The 18,086-nt window shown below is 39.8% G+C and overlaps 1 protein-coding gene across 12 annotated transcripts in view; it reads left to right on the top strand.

Moving 5' to 3' along the window:
- ADCYAP1R1 (ADCYAP receptor type I) overlaps positions 1-18,086 on the top strand; it is a 156,292-nt gene that overhangs the window by 77,464 nt on the left and 60,742 nt on the right. For all 12 annotated transcript variants that reach the window (XM_054634063.2, XM_077186441.1, XM_054634036.2 and 9 more), the window contains one exon: positions 10,503-10,610. In XM_054634063.2, coding sequence (XP_054490038.1) covers positions 10,503-10,610 — 108 coding nt within the window. The remainder of the gene's footprint in view (positions 1-10,502; positions 10,611-18,086) is intronic.

Here is an 18,086-nt window from a genome sequence, read left to right as displayed (position 1 = left end):
AATGGAGGTAGTGACTAACCCAGCGCTGTTGAAGATTTGGTCCATATTTCTGTATGTTTTTGGTGTTACTGGTCCCTTAAATTGACCATAAATTGTCCAGTCCTCTTGGCAGCCACTTCCCATTTCTTCCTGGATCCTGCCAGCCTTTAGACAAAGAAAGCCAGACCCATCCCACTCCTTCTGGTCCAAAGACAAGCAAAGAGGAATCATCTTGCTTCTATTTATTCAGGTTTTGCATTAACACAACTGCAATTTTGGGTCTTCCTGTGGTGTTCTGGGCATTTTCCTCTGATGTGTTCCCTGTACCTAAAAATCAGAAATACTTCTGACATCTTCTATGCTGCTCATACCATTTCCAATGAGGCTGGATCACATTGAATTTGCAGTGTTATTTTTTTTTTCCACTCTCTGAATACGTTGTGGGCACTCAGAGAAGTTCAATATGGAAGAGGAGAGAGGCTTTGTTAAACTCTGTGTTAAAATTTGTTCCTGTTCAGGAGCATGAAATGCAGCACATCCCCTTAACAGGGCCTGGACTTGGCTGTTGATAATGGATTTATTTCCTTTGTTCCCTCCACTAGACCATGAGGTCCCACGAGCTCTAATGAGGAGTTGTTTGACTCACCACTAGAACAATTTCCAGGACAGATTATGGAATTTGCACACTGGAAGAAATTAAGTTCTTTAATTCAGTTGTTTCTCATCCTCTGAAGGTTTGAAGGAGTAAACAAGGAACAAATTTCTCTCAGGGGTGTCCCCACTGGCGTCACTCCGCTGACATCAGGAGTGGATTTGGCCCAAAATCAGTTAGAAGTTATCTTCTCCTACATTTTCCACTGAGATAATTCTATTTATAAACACCAGAAAAGCAAGAAGATGGGGAGCAGGAGTCAGAATAGGAAGGGGCAGCTTGATTTTACAATTCTGGCTCTGGAGAGCCATTTAGATTTCTGTCACCACTTGTTGCGGTTTGTTTGGTTTTGTTTTCCAGCTGTAAAAAAAGAGTAGAGAATCTTTTTAACACCCAGAGCTACCCTGAAACAGAAAAAGTAATAATTTTTAAATTCCTTTTGAGAGATCTTAATAGATGTGTGCCACAATTTTATTTAATTCCTGAAATTATTATTCATATAGACTTGAGCTCAGTTGCTCTTTTCAGTCATTTATTGCTTGCCTGTTTTCTTTGGTCTGTTTATCCTTTTAGAAACAAGTCAAAATTCCTGACAAATGTTATTGACTGGGCAATTAAGTTATTAACCACAGGCTTTGCCTGAATAATTCCCATTGAAAATCCTGTTCTCCTGTGTTGGGATTTTTTAAGACTCAGACTCAGAGACTGTTCAAGGTTTGTGTCCCATTTTAGTCCCACTCCAGTGCTGTTGTGGGATTAGTAAGAAATGAACAAATCAAAGAAAGATGTTATCATTCTTTTCTTTTTAGACAGAAAAGATTTGGAGCTGTGAATTTATTATTGTGAATAATAGAGGCTCAAGGCTCAAGAGACCTGCTGTTAAATTTTCTCCTCATCTCCCTCCATGCCATTAAATCCTGTCTCCATTTTCAAAGGAATGCAGACTCCAAATTACCAAAAAGACAGTCTGAAAAAATTTCTACTTTCTCTGTCTCCATGGCAACTGTTTATCCCAGAGATCTTTCCAGATGTCTTCTTCACAGGCCCATAAATCTCATAATGGGCCAAATATCACTCCAAGGGTGGCAAAACTGTCAGTGAACTGTTCAGCTCTCCAGGTTGGGAAGATATTTTACCTTTTTAGCCCTAGCTGAAAGTCAGGTTCACTGTCAGGCACATTAATACTTGTGGGGAAAAATATATTAAATATATGTAATATTTTATAGATATGTATTTATTTCCATCCAGCTACTTCAACACCACAACCAGCTGCATGCTTAGATAATATTAATTAAACAATTAACAAAGACAGGCCACAGCTGGCAGTGCTCTGCCCTGCTATCCTTGCTCAATCCCTTTTTCTGGTCAGGTTGTGGCCATAGGATGTGACCAAGGAAAGATGAGGAAGAGCAACACTTTTTTATGGTTATTAACCCATCTTCTAAAACTCTGCCTTGACTGTGCAACCTTCAGGCAGGGTTTTTTATGATGCTTTTCCCAGAAATTAGTCTGAGCCATGTAAGGATTAAAATTTGTGGCAGTGTGATGTATGGAGCTGCTCCCTCTCCCCATCTGTCTCAGCCTGGAGAATTAATGAAAGACTGAGCTGGAAAAGTGCAGGACGCTGTCTCCTTCCCCTCAGAAGGCAGGGAAGTGAGTCAGAACCAGTGCTGGGGGAGAATGATGATGTTCTGGCTGCCCCCAAAAATAAGGGAGCAGAACTGTTGGAGCCCTGGATGCGGAGAATTTTTTTAACTTTCTGTGATGCCAGGCACTGACCCCCAAGAGAACACTGCATTGACCTGAGGCCATGGAGAAGCTTCCAAAATGGAATGACAGAACTGGGATTGTGGGTGTGGAGTTTGATTAGAAGTGTGTGATATCACAGGGTGGGAAACTCACAGTTTGAGGTTTTAGAAAACAGTAATAGATATAAAGCAAGATGGAGGTTTTGGGGTGGAGGCTGGTCCTTCTTCTTCACCTTCTTCTCCATGGGTTTGGGTGGTTTTGTGTAATTGGACAGAAAAGTCCACATTGAGGACTTTGAGTGATTAGTTATTGGGTTAAAAGTGAAAATAATTTAACTGTCATTTCTGAATTGAATAGTTTAGCCTTAAAAGACCTTGTATAGGAAGATAGTGAACCATTCTTAGCTTGTTAGTAGAATGCTGTAGAACTCAAGCTGCACCACGGGAAATACAGGCTGGATGTTAGGAAGAAGTGATAAAAGAGTGAGAAAGTTCTGGAATGGCTGCCCAGGGAGGTGGTGGAGTCCCCATGCCTGGGTGTGTTTAACAAAGCCTGGATTTGGTTGAGCTGTTGGAGCTGGGTTGGACTTGATGATCTTGAAGGTCTCTTCCAACCTGGTCATTCTGGGAATTCTGTGACCTCATAATTTGTAATATAGATAAGAAGTAATAAACATCTAAGCCTGAACCTGAAATATCATCTCAAGTGCCTTCACTCCCACCCTTGGCAGGGGCAGAAAGAGGCTGAGAACCAGCAGGGGACCAGGTGGCCCAGCAGCTCCCCGTGGTCTCTCTCCCACACGCCATGTCCTGAGCAAGGCTGGATTATCTACAGCTGCTGAGCCTGGCATTGCCTCGGCTTCTGGCAGCTTGGAAGTGTCCTCCTGTCCTCCAGCAGTGATGGGAAAAGAAAACAACCTCCTGATTTTTTCAGTGATTTCACAGAGTCTCCCTGCCTCCCAAACAGCAAAGCGGGGACTTTCTCAGAGAGGACCAGCCAATCCTTTTTATTATATTTAAAGCAGGTTTAGAAAAAAACAACAATCTGCTTGATTTCACAGCTTATTGGCTTTTTACACTGCTGCCTAATTAGACAAAGAAATGTTCCAGAGATTTTGCCAAATTGAAGTTTCCCTTTAAAACTCTTCAAAGCTCACCTAAGGCCAGTTGGCTGGCAGCACTTAAAAGATTCTGGAGATTTTCTTGGATGAGGTTTTTCTTGGCAGGTATCAATACAAGAGGAGCAATAAATGTGACCTTAGAAATAAATATCCTGTGACTGCAAAGAACTAAACAGCTTTAAAAACAGAAAAAAGAATTCTCACTTCTCTGATTGTAAATAACAGCTCCTCTTGTATTGATACCTGCTAAGAAAAACCCGATTTAAAAGCTGATCTTTGCCATGTATGAAATCTTCAAAGAATAACAAAGTTATAAAATAATGCATATTTATGATATATTTTGTAAAATATTTCATAATATTTATAACAAATAAATTATTTTGTAAATGATATAAAATATTTACATCATGTAATCAGGATAATAATATACAATAAATGTGTATTTATAATTGAAATATATGTTGAATTTATCACAAAGTCATATTTTATAATAGTATTTTTTAAAAATAAATTTGTATTTTTTATATTTTATATTTTTAGAAACATAAAATAGTAAATTTTAAAATATAAAATAATATTTACAAATAATATAAATTTTATTAAAATAATGTGCTAAAAAATCCAGTATTCCAATCAAAAAACTCAATGTTTTGAGTGCTTTCCCTTTTAGTTTTTAATAAAATCTATTAATAACACCGTACAGTAGAAGTCAAATATCTCAAATATTTTTTTCTAATGTTCTCTTTTATTAATTAAGGTGATATTTTAAAAAGTTCTCTGCAAACAGTGCTGCACTTGGATCTCTGAGAATGTCATCCCATAAAACAAGCTGCTTTACTGATAATGCTGCACCAGTAGATATTGCTTTGATGGTTTATAAGTCCCATTATATAAATAATGGATTCTAAATAATCCTAATATAGTTCTGAGAAACTTTATACTAAGGACAGCTGATGGAAAATATTGAGGTGGGTCAAGTGCTGGTGAGTTGGATCAAAGTTTATTGTTCTTCACATACCACTCTGGCAGAGAAGCTTGGACTATACCAGTGGAATTCCTCTGATTCCAGCTGGTTTAACTTAAAATTAGGCTTTCTCTCATTGCCTTTTCTAATTATGGAAAGAAAAAGGATCTCCAGGAAATAATTTATCTTAGAACAGGTTCCCCAGAGAAGTGGTGGATGTCCATCCCTGGAAGTGTCCAAGGCCAGGTTGGACAGGGCTTAGAGTGATTCCCCAGGTTTCAGCTTTTCTATTTTCAGATTCTGTGCTGCTTTAGTGTGTGGGAGAGAAGGAGACTTGCAGTGTCAGTGTTTCTGTCAGTATTGTGTCCTGCTGGTAACAAAAATGGGATCCCAAGGTGACACAGTGACTGCAGATCCACCACTGGTGGATCCCATCCCCATCCTCCTTCTTGGAAACTCTGATTTGTGCCTTATTCTTTCACCTTCAGCAACCCAGACTGTATAGGCCTGATGCCTCAGGTTTTGGCTTTTATATTTTCAGATTCTGTGCTGCTTTAGTGTGTGGGTCTGGGCTTCACATCAGGGCATGGGGAGCTCTGTGCACAGAGCAGGGAGACAAAACAATTCCTGCTCCAGCTGGGCACCAAGGACAAATGATCCAAATCTCAGCCCCAAGAGCACAAACCCCGTGGGCTGGAGAGAGAAAAACAAGCAGGGTGGGACTGCAGGGGCTAAAGCTGGAATGGGACAATGAACTGCAAGATGCAAATGGAGCAGAACTGATCCCAGGGAGAGAGCCCGGGAGCGCTGGTGCATTTTGGGGCCATTTTGGTTCATCTTGGGTGCAGCCCTGGCTGGGCTCTGGTGCTGCCCAAGGTGCATCCATGGAGGCCTTTGAATAAATCCCTGCTTTATTCTTTAGCTCTGTCCAGCCTCTGTTCTGGGTCAGCCTGCACAAGGCATCACTGGGACAGTGGGAGGTGTCCCTGCCCATGGCAGGGGTGGAATGAGATGGTCTTGAAGGTCCCTCCCAACCCAAACCATTCCATGATTCTGTGGTTCTGTGATGATTAGAAGCTTCCAATCAGTGCCCTCCACAGTTGTCTGTTTTGTTTTGTTGCTTTTTTTTTATTTTGTGCACTGTAAAAGAAATGCAGAACTTCCCTTAGAGGAACACATAAAGCTTTTATGCTGATGAGGTGAATGAATACCAGGTTAGACAGCACAAGGTGCTTCTCTGGGCAGCAACAGCATTATTTGGATAGCAAAAATACTTCCTGGTGTAATAACTGGGCCAAATGACCAGATAAAAAACCAGACTTGGTTCTCATAATTCCAAAATTTGTCAGGAGCAGACCTGGGAAGGAAAAAAACCAACCTTCTCTCTCTTATAACTTACTCTGAAATTTCAGTTGGTGTTACATTTCTACTCTGTTGTGGTCTGGACTTTCTAGTGAAACTAAAGATTCTGAGAACCCCAGAAGGGTTTGGGTTGGAAGGGATCTTAAAGATCATCTCATCCCACCCCCTGCCATGGCAGGGACCCTTTCCAGTGTCCCAGGCTGCTCCAAGCCCCATCCAGCCTGGCCTTGGGCACTGCCAGGGATCCAGGGGCAGCCACAGCTGCTCTGGGAATCTCTTCCAGGGTCCCACAGTAAAGAATGTCCAACACCTGATCCATGCCTGCCCTCTGGCACTGGGAGCCATTCCCTGTGTCCTGTCCCTCCATCCCTTGTCCCCAGTCCCTCTCCAGCCCTCCTGGAGCCCCTCCAGGCCCTGCCAGGGGCTCTGAGCTCTCCCTGGAGCCTTCTCCTCTCCAGGGGAACATTCCCAGCTCTCCCAGCCTGGTCCAGAGTAGAGGGGCTCCAGCCCTGGGGCATCTCTGTGGCCTCCTCTGGGCTCATTCCAGCAGCTCCACATCTTTGTGTGCTGGAGATGGGATGTCAGCAGAGCAGAGCAGAGCAGAGCTGCAGAATCCCCTCCCTTGTCCTGCTGCCCACCTTGCTTTGGACTCTCTGGCCTGGGAGTGCACGGTGCTGGGTCTGACAGAGTTCCAGGGGTGGTGCCCAACCCCAGACACCTCCAGGAACAACATTTCTGTGACAGGAGCTCCTCAAAGACACCTGCACTTTGAAATGTCAATTACTTTTGGAAATCATATCCCCATAGCCAGGCCAGGCTCAAGCCCTTATTTATTTTGGTATTTACCCAGATTTATGAAGGAACAGAGAGCTCCTATCTCATATTCCCCTCTCTCTGCAAGGCTTTATATGTAGTGTGCCCTTTAGAAGTTATTGTGCACCACATAATTCAGTTTAATATGCTGGTTTGTTACATTACCTTTCCTTTGATATTACTCTCCTGAAGGCAATACGACCTTGAAGGTGATATTTTAAACCAATAAATGAGGAGAGGAACTGAAAATCAAACTGAATGCTGTAAGCCAGAAGGGTGGATTTTCATCTCAGGCCTTTATTTCCCTACATGAAAAATACAGAAGTCTAACATTTATGTAATTACATTTTTTCTTGATTTGCCAAGGGAACAAATTTTATGCAAATTCTTGTCTATTATAAATCCTCCTGTCTATGTATGAATCCATAAATTCCATTGCCCATTGCACTATTACGCCTTTGTGCAGCCCCCCCCATTTTTGAAAAAGGGGTGCTGGAGATAAGAAAAATGTCAAAATAATAATTTTGATAGAGAAGGCTTTCTGGAGACAGCCTTAGCTTGTGCCAGGGGAGATTTAGATTGGATATTGGGGAAAATTTCTTCACTGGAAAGGTGTTCAAGCATTGGAACAGGCTGAACAGAGAAGTGGTGGAATCACCATCCCTGAAGTGTTTTAAAACCATGTGAGTGTGGCACTTGGGGACAGGGTTTGTGGTGGGCTTGGCAGTGCTGGTTGGATGTTCTGAGAGGGCTTTTCCAACCTTAACGCCTCTCTAAATCTGTGATTATTTCGATTCCAGGACCACTACCTGTAATTATTATTTTTTTTTCATCCCTTCCCATGTGAAATCTTATTCTTTAAAACTATTCCTTGTTATTACTGATTTCCTAAGATGTTAAAAGCTAGGAAAATGTATCCACCTTCAATTGGAGTGCGTGAGCCACCTCTTTCCAAGCCTTCTTGGGCATCCCTACGTCACTGGGCAGTGGGGAGACCCCATCAGTGCCAGAGGAGACCCTGCTGGGCAGTTTCACACTCGAGTCACTTTGATTTCCGTGGGCAGATTTCCCCCAGCAGGAATTGCTGGCTGCAGCATGGTTTACAAATGTAGGGAGATTGTGCACGCTGCCCTTTATTCCATTTAATTTTTATTTATTTTTATTGTTGCCATCCTTTTCTTTGCTCTTTTAAATCATTTGTTTCAAGTACACTTTTTCCAAGCAGGATCAGGCAATGCTCTTATTGATGGGGAATTCTTTACAAGCTCCATCTCTCTCCTATTTTAAGGTAAATTACTTGACTTGCTGCTTCTCTCTCCCCTCTCTCCCAATGTCAGCACATCAGTGTTTTCTAACACAATGAACTTGTAATTTCTTTTTAAATGGGGCTGGTTCTTATCTCTGCATGGAATTACCACAAAATCAGCCACCTGCTATAACTGAATTTCATCCACACTGCCATGGGATATTTATACTCTGGATGTTCCTGTTCTGCAGCCTGAGGATATCCTTGCATTTCTCTGGTTTGCATTATCCATTGCTGGATAATATCTATATATTGGAAGATACCTATGTTGAAATAATAATAATAATAAGTTTTTTCCTGTTCCTATTCAACACTGTTAACTCAAGCAAGACCAACAGGTGTTTCTCCAAAGATCTCATTAACCACTGATTATTTCCAGCATCCCTTGTAAGCAAATGTCTCATTAACGTGGATGTTCACACATAATTTACTTTTGTACATAGTGCCACACTTCAGTGAGCTATAAACCTGTCGCTGCACATCCTCAGATTTACATGGAAAATACATTTCCTGCTGCATGGACACACACATGCTATCAAAGATAATAACATCTAATAGCAGTCAACATGGTCCTGATTACCATCCTTAGCACATAAACAGTATCACAAAATTATAAAATCAGAATATCCTGAGCTGGAAGGAACCCACAAGGATCATTGAGTCCAACTTCTGGCACAGGACACTCCAATGTCCCCACCATGTGCTGAGAGAGTCCAAACTTTTCAAATCCCAGGTTTTGAGACTTTTAGAAATATTCTAGTGAATTACAGCACTCATGAGGTGGGATCCCCATCTGGCAAAGGAAACAATCTGGGATAGGAAGAGTGAATGTAAAGGATTCCTTTATTTTTTTCCACCTCCTGTGATGATTTAATGAGCATTTCAACCACAATTTTTTATTTTGGTCAAACAATGTTATTATGATGTTGAACATCACAACAACGTTGTTTGACACTGACCTAATTCTTTAAACACCAACTTCCTCAGAGCTGCTCTACTCACCACACGTGGCACTCTCAGCCTTCTATTTTTGTGAGAAAAATAAAACATAGGACTGGAAAAAAAAAAAATAGGAGTGGATTTGCTACCACTGAAGCTGATGGAAAAAACAAAAAAGACACCAAATCCAGTGCTGAGAACATCCCTCCTCCACTGATGGGGACGTGCTGAATCACCAGAGCTGGGGGAGCCCACACAGCTTTAACGAGCTCATCACCCACATCTCGTTCAATTGGACCCATGCCAGGCAGAAATACTTGGAAGTATTATCTGCTTTTCCTGAAGGTTTTATTTCCCTTGGCACAAAGTCAAAGGGAGGGAATTTTGACAGAAAACCTCGTAGAAAATCATGGAGCTGGAGGCTCTTTTTCAGTTGATAGGATTATTTGCTCAATCTCAACATCAAATGCAAATAAGCAGTGGAAATGTTCAGGTTTGGTTCATCTTTCTTTTCCTGCTGAGGAAAAAGATGATTTTTATTTGAGATTCACTCACTAAGTATATTTTTTAAATATTAGTAGGAAATTTGAGATATTTCTCTGAGATTTTTTGTACATTAGATAAACGTTCTAGGTTTGTAAGCTGGTAAATTGGTGTTTGCAGGATTACAGGAAGATTTATTCTTCTTGAAAGCCAGTTTTCCACACCTCTGGCACAGAGACCAGAAAGAAGCAGGAGCTGGGTTCCTTTACTGTATTTACAATAAATTTTAAATTAATTTTCTTATATCTCAAGAGAAAACAGCTCCCACCCATAGTGACATCACCTCCTCTTCCTGCATTTATACAGGAGGAAATTGGGATTTTTTACCACTCAGACTTTTGCTTCAAAGTTTGTTACCTGAGGCATCATCTTTGAAAGACCTGCATCTATTTTTAGCTTATGCAAGAAATCATTAGAGGTCAAAAAAAATCCTCTTTTGACATTGTGAGTTTATATTCTCTATAGCAAAGACTGCAGTAAAAATAATGAATGATGTTAGGACAGTTCTTTGGTGAGGAAGGACATTTTTTTTTAAGAAAATAAGTGGGATGGAAGAGTGAGTTTGTCTCACATATCCACAGAAATGGATGCAGGATGAAGCAGGAACTGCTTTTCAGTTTTCAGACAAATTCCAAAATGAGTGAGATCCCAAACCTTCACAAGGCTTAAAGCCAACAGAAATTCATGGCATTTAATCAAAGATATGATCCACAAGGTTTTTGGGTTTTGTCTTTTTTTAATTAACCCAGCACTTCTTAAAGATAACTAAATGGAAGCAGGTTTCATACTCCAGAGAAAATTTGTTTCAGGCATGTTGGAGTGATTTAATTGGGACTAAGGAATGTCATCTTCTGGGAGAGTAAACCTGGCCATTACTGTGTGATGCCACTAAGGAATTTTTCCTATTCCTATAAATGAAAAATATTTTTTCCCAGGGAAAGTGACACTGTTTATTATTCTAAATAAGAATATTTTTATTTATAGAAGGAAAAACCAAGCACAAAGCTCAGCAACAGTGTGAGGAAAGGGATGGATTTCCACCACTAATGTATTTTATCCTCCTTCTCTTCCACAGGTTGCCCAGGAATGTGGGACAATATCACATGCTGGAAACCTGCAAGTGTGGGAGAAATTGTCTTTGTCAAGTGTCCTGCACTCTTCAGATTTATCATCTCTGAAGATGGTAAAGTATTTTCTCTTTCTTCTTCACCTCTGCCTGGTAAAGCCTCGTGGCCAGCACGAGTGTAAAACCTCACTCTAGATCATCAGACATCAAAACCTCTCCAGCTGGGCTCCAGCTATAAATAAATCACAGAAAACCAGGATATTTGTGTGTAGGTACGTGAGTGTGCACGGGGTGGGAGGGAAGGTGTGAAAAAAAAGCCATCACAGACTACACAACATGAGAATATCACAAATTTGAGCTGCTAAAGGGAATATTCTGCCTTTGGGTCTCACTGAATTCAGTGGGGACCCAAATCTGTGTCTGGGTCTTGGGCAACACAGTTGGAATCAATTTTAGGAAATAATTAAAATGTAGAGCAGGTTCTGCTTGTGCTGAAGGAGAACAGGCTTGAGATGAGCAGTGAGGAGCCCCATGTTGGGGTTCAGGGGGGAATTAAAGATTTCTGGAGAGAGGCAGAAGTTCCATCACTTTTTTATGTGTGATGATTTTTTTAATGTCTCATTAAACATAAACATAAACACAGACATAAACATCCTTCTGTCCCTGTGCTGGTAATTAACACAGATTGCTCCCAGCACCCACAGCAGGTCCCTTAATTAGCACCATCCTTTGAGGAACAAGTTCATCACTGTGGATCCTTTTTCCCAAAATTTATTTTATCAATTAATTATTCATTTACAGCCTTGAGTCCAAAATCTGCTTTTTTTTGCATGGCCACACACACACAGAGCACCATTTTTAGGAGACAGTGTTTCATACACAGCTCCAGGAATTCTGAAATCCTCACTTTTAACACATCCATTCCAGCATGTGCAGGCACAGGCATCACCAATGCCATGTAACCAATGACCCACTTTAGACATAAGATCAACTCAATTTGACCTGTTCCAGGTCTTCAGTAAATGGTTACCTGTTAATGGAAAAAAAAACTTTTAAATAGAAATATTTTTTTAAATTTGAATTAGATTATTTAAATAAAAAATAATTAGATTTTTATTATATTTATTTTATAGATTTGAATAAAATCAAGATTTTTATTGTATTTAATATATTAATGGCTTCTATTTATTTAAATTAAGATTTTATTCATTTACCTTAATTATTTAAACAAAAAAAACCAAATTGTTTGCATTAAAATATAATTTCTTTCAATAAAATTATAAAGCCTTTAGATGAGCAAATAAATAAATAAATATTATAATAGATATTATATAATGTATTATTTATAATATAATATATAATATATAATATATAATATATAATATATAATATATAATATATAATATATAATATATAATATATAATATATAATGTATAGTATATAATATATAATATATAATGCATAATATATTATATATAATATATAATATATAATATATAATGTATAATATATTATATATAATGTACAATATACAATATTATATTATATATAATATATATTATATAAGCTTAGAAGTTTATATACATAAGCTCTATTTATTTATTTATTTATTTATTGCTTTATTTATTTTAACTATGTCAAATAAAGGGCTGAAATAACATTTTTAAATATTTTTCCCAGGATTTACAGATCTCTTCACGCCCTGTACTTCCCATTTGGTGGGGTGACAGTACGACCCTAAGGGAAGAATTTTCCATCCAGTGGAAACATATGTCCCATTTCTTTATCTCCTCATGGGATCCCCAATAAAAGTGACAGCTGTTACCTTGTGCAGGGCTGGGTTTGAGGGGATTTTGGACATCTGTTCACCAGGAACACACCCAGGATTCATCATTCATTAGATAAACAAATAAACATTTAACCTGGAGTGGCTGGAAATCTCAGCAGATGTGGCTGGGGTTGCACTGCTGACCCCAAGGTGGAATTATCAGCATCCCAATCATCAACATCCCATTCACTCTCCTGGGTGAATCAGCATCAGCCTTGCCATTATTGCTGCTAATTTTAATTAGCCAAGTGTATTTGTTCAATGAGGGTTTAATGAAAAAAGTCACATTTCATGATGGTTCCCTAAATAATGGGTTATTACAGAACTCTAATGTTTCTAAGACATGGATAATCACATTTTAGGGATTGTTACAGTGTCCTCTGGCTGCTGCTCTGTTTATAGGCTGGGCATGGACACTAATATTTATTAATAACAAAATCACTCCTAGTACAGCAACATTTTTACATGGCCATAGATAATTTTTACAAAAGCAGCAATAATTTTAAATTATACTTTTAAAAAGTTTGTGCTCTGAAGCACCTGGAGGTACAACGTGATCCCAGGGCAATCATGGGGTGTGCTGATCTGAAAGAGTGGGTGGGAAATATCTTACCTGGCTTTGGATATTTAAATTTATCTCTGAATTTATGACCACATGGATTTCTGGTTCAGTGAATAGAAATCAATAGGCTCCTGTAGAAGATGCTTTCTCTGGCCCCTTTGAAATGCTTGTCTGGAGGTGAGCAAAGTCACTGCTTGTTTTGTGACTTTCAGAAAGGAATCTGACTGCCTGGACTTGGATGTCTGATTTCCATATGGACTAAAATGGGGAAAAAAATAAAAGAGACTACAAAGGAAAAATTAACTAACTAAGCTGTCATCTGGAAGGATGCTTTTTGGAAAAATTAGCTGTGTATTTAGCTAAAAATACCAGCTGCTGCTGGTTTTAGTCTGCTCTGCTTTAACCTTCACTGCAATTAAACCAGAGTAATTTTTGAGCAGCTGTCAACATCCTGCAGAAAGTTCAAAGCGAAATTCTGTGTGCTTGGCAACCCTGCCTTCTAAAATTTCATTTCACCTCTCCAATCCTGCAGAATCACCAGAATTTTTAATTCCTTTCAGATGCAGGCTGTAAACAAAAAATATCATTCTCAAAATCTCTCCATTGGAGATTCCTTTCTTCCAATGGAAAAAGGTTTATTTATTCCTAAGTCTTTTCTCATCTTGTAAATTAGGGATTACAGTGCCTTTCCTTCTAGATAGTTCCCAAAGATTATTTTTTTACCTCGAAGAGGTAAAAAAGAAGAAACCCATATTTTCTGTTACCTTTCAGTAGGACACAGCAAGACCTGGAGATGGTCCTAACACAGTGATCTGCACTCCCAGCTGGAGAATTTTCTCTTCTTTGCTTTTTTTTTTCCTTATTATTCTTTTTTTTCCAGACAGAGGTGATATTGCCTGGCAATGGAAATCTACTGTGGCTTTTTGTGCTTGGCATTGTACAGCTGAAATATTCTGGAATGTATAAACACACCCAAATGGAACTCAATAACCAGATCAGAAATGAACATATTTTCAGTCCTTTGATTTGCAGTAAGAAATAATACAAAGGATAATTGACAGTTTCTGAGCGTTGCCATATGCTCCACATTTGGAAAATGCTTTCATTCACAAATCCAAACAATAAATATGAGCAGCTCTTACTGAATCTTCCAGCAATTCAGGTGGTTTATCTGGTGCTCAGTTTAGGACACTCCCTGATACATTTACCACAAAATGTGATTCACTGTGTCCAACAAAGAAAATTCTCCTGATTTTTACCAAAGACATAAAAACTATCCTATGTTGACACCAGGATTAAGGGTTCCTAATTAAAATCCAGTAGAATAAAGAATGTAATCAGGTATTAGAGAGTTTAAGAGGGAATTACATCCTCTGCTCACATTTCAGAACCAAACTCTTTGGCTTTTTGCTTCTCTTGGTTGAACACAATCAGTGCTCAGGCAACGAGCTCTGTTATGCCAAGAAATTGGAAATAGTCTGCCACTGATCCCATTTAAAACACAGGGAAACACTCAAGTACTTTGTTGGACTAATTAATTGATTAATTGATTGTTTAAGAAACCCAAACCTCGTAAGTGCTGCAGTAGAGATGCCAAGGGTGGACAGTGGGATTAATGAACACGGGGTTAATTGGATTTGGGAAGCAGTCTGGGCCTGAGTTTAGATTTATCCCTAATCAATTAGAATAGGATGACAAGAGAAGAGTTAATGAGAAGGAAAGCGATGCTCTCTCTCCAAATCCTTTTGTGTCCTTTCTGGGGAGACAGTTCTGGTAAAGGGCTTTAAAAACTGACATGGGAAAATGGTACACAACCCCCAAACTGGGTGAAAAGCCAATAAAAGTCACTGACTTCCCAAAGTGAAAACTATTGGAAATATTTGCAAGCTACAGTTTCTATTAGTTCGGGTAGTGTATTGATAGTTTTTTGTTTAGACAGGAACAAAAAGTGACTGGTAAGGATCAGGGGTCTCCTAAAAACTGAAATATCCCTGGAAGATTTTTGTGTGCTTATTTTCTCCTGAGGTAAAAGATGCAGGGTTTTGTTGCTACTGCTGAAATTAAGGTCAGCATTGCAGCAGAGTGAAATTGGAAATTGCATTAGCCTGTCAAAAAGGCAAAAGATCAATGCAAAGGTCCAGATTTCTCTTCAAGGATGTTTTGCCTGCATAAGTATTCCAACATCCTGCTTGGAAACTGAGGGAAGGAAAGCCCTGTAACCGAGTGTTCTCTGGAAAACATGTATGACCCATCCCAGCATTCTCATCATGGGAATAATAATGAGAAATTGAGCTTATTTATATTTATTTATTGAAGCAACCAGGACTCTGAAACCTTTGTTTCATCCTTAATTTTATATAAGATCCTACATAGCAGTCATAATCAAGTTCAGTGCAAAGGTATCCATTTTATATATAAACCATTAAAAAACCAAAAAAGACAGAAAAAAAAATATATGTAATGGCACTTGATAGATAACAAGTCATTTCCAGCTGGTTTTCATCCATGGGCTTTGCACAGGCAGTAAAGCCATGAGATTACTCCAGCTTTTCCAAAGAGAGGAGGACAAGCTATAATTAAGCCTCCATGGTCACAGCATCATGAAGTCCATCTGCAGTGCAGAGAAAATGGGAGGAAAATGCTGTCATCAAAGAATAGTAACTGGATCTGCAATTCTATTCAAGTAGCTGAGCCTCTCAGATGCTTTCTAGCAGAAAAAAAAAGACATTTTATGGCCTTTCCCACCAAATTATGGGGACATAAGTGTCGCAGACGTCTTTTCACTAAAAGTCCTTTCTTTAGGATTTTTCCTCCTGAGAAGCTGAGAGGCCTCAGAGACAGAATGTAAACAATGGTTATCTGCTGCTGTGGAATGCAACAGGTCCACCTGTGATTGGCCCATCTTGGATGTGTATAATTAATGGCCAATCAAGGACAGAGCTATCTTGGACAGAGTCCGAGAGAGCTGCCTTTTGTTATCATTCTTTTCTTTTCTATTCTATTCTTAGCTTAGTTAGCTTTTGAGAAAACCCTGTCCCTCTTTTTAGTATAGTTAGAATGTAATATATATATATATATATATAATAAAATAATAAATCAAGCCTTCTGAACATGGAGTCAACATCCTCGTCTCTTCCCTCATCCCAGAACCCCTGTGAGCACGGTCACACATAAGGCTCTGTGCCTCTGATACTCAAATACCCAGCACAAACAAGAGATTTTCAGCTGAAGATCAAGTCCTTGGTCCTCTGCAGGGGGACATCCTGCAGTGGTCAGGGGAAAGCTGCAACACAGCTCAAGAACTTTCTCAGTGCTCTGAGAGCTAATCTGGCTTTGGTGGGAGGAAAAAAAAATATCCTGCATCTTTGGGAAGAACGCAAGGGTGGAAGATGCTGAGGGCAGCTGAGTGGTTTGGAGAACACTTGGACTGCAAAGGGTGATAGATTGAAGTGTCACTGTAGGGGCAACATGAGCAGATCCTTCAACCTTTCCTATTAATCTTTGCTCTGTTCCTCTTTGTCCTCTTGACCCAAATGATTGGGAAAAAAATTCCAGGTGACTGCAGGATTTTAGGTGTGGTGGGCACTCATTCATGCTTACCTTTTAGCAAGGCATTTAATTTGCTTTCTTCTCTAGGAGTTATTTCAGAACTGACAATCTCTTTTGGGCAGTGTTTCAAATTATTTCATGGTTCTTGTTTGAAAGAAAAAATTTGTTTTTCTCTCAGATACGATCCGTGCCCTCTTCAGAGCTAGGAGACCCTTCAATAGTGATTGCATTGATCCTGCACTCTGATGGATGCTCCTGTGACAGCCAGACTCAAAGGAAGGACTCACATAATGTTTAGATGATGCTTAGTTGCTATGGTGACCTCAGTCCACTTCTAGTTTCACATCCTTTAACAGGAAAGAGGAAGAAAAGAATAAAGCCATGATTTCCCTTAAATGTTATTGATCATATCTGTTCATAATCCTGCCTTCGCCAGCCCTGTGTGCTCTGGCCTTTCTGTTCTCCATGTGGGGCCTCACTGGAATTCTCCCATGATTTCTGGATCTTGTCCCTGTGCCCTGATGGTAAAGTAGGATATAGGAAGAAATTAATTAAATATCAGTCTGTCCCTGCCTTTACTGCAATGTCTTGCACAAACCTCTGGGTAACAAAGACTGCTGAAGCTTTTTCCTCTCATGGTAGGACAGATATCTAAACCAAACCATCCCGTGGAAATTCCAGTCTCTCTGCCCCTAATGGGAGAAGATTTAAAATCCAGGTGAACTTATTTTCAGTGGATAAACTGGATGGAATGATTTTGCCTCACAGGATCAGTTACTCAGATGTCTTTAGGCACCAGTTCTTATTCAAATACACAAATATGAAAAAGGCTTCCTAATCTTACCCTTGATTATCCTCTGCCCCAGTTTTCTTGTTTTCTAAATAAAACAAACACCAATTCACTTTGTACTGTCTCTGTGTGAACATTCTGTTCACAAATCCCTTTGTCAAGGCAAATGAAGATCTGCAGTAAATGATTGAATAATAAAATCTCAGAATGGTTTGGGTAGGAACCTTAAACCTTAAATCCCTTAGAAGTCCCTTAAAAGTCTTCTCAGTTTCACCCCCTTCTTCCACTATCCCAGGTTGCTCCAAGCCCTGTCCAGCCTGGCCTTGGACACTTCCAGGGATCCAGGGGCAGCCACAGCTGCTCTGGGCACCCTGTGCCAGGGCCTCACCACCCTCACAGGAGAGAATTTCTTCCTAATATCCCATTTAACCCTGCCTTCTGTCAGTTTGAAGCCGTTATCCCATGTCCTGTCACCTCCTGCTCTTATAGAAATGACTTTTTAATCTGTAGTTTAAAGTACTGGCCATTGGTCATGAGGCTGGAGAGACCCAAACCTCTGGAAATTGTTGTGGGAAGCATTTAACACAGGGAAAGGTGTGTGAACCTGTAGGGCCATGTAGTCTGTGACCTTGCCTGCCTGCTACTTCCTACAGATCCTGCTAATGAAACTGCAAAGCCCAAGCAGGTAACCCTGGATTAATCAATCAATTATGGAATCACAGAATGGTTTCTGTTGCAAATGACCTTAAAGATCATCCAGTTCCTACCCCTTCCCATGGGCAGGGACACCTTCCAGTATCTCAGTGATGCCTTATGAAGGCTGCCCTAGAACAGAGGCTGGACAGAGCTAAAGAATAAAGCAG

Source organism: Agelaius phoeniceus, chromosome 1 (genome assembly GCF_051311805.1).
Source record: "Agelaius phoeniceus isolate bAgePho1 chromosome 1, bAgePho1.hap1, whole genome shotgun sequence".
In the NCBI taxonomy this organism is placed as follows: Eukaryota; Metazoa; Chordata; class Aves; order Passeriformes; family Icteridae; genus Agelaius; species Agelaius phoeniceus.
Note: the sequence above shows the minus strand (reverse complement) of the source record. Positions and strands in the feature narration are given on the sequence as shown.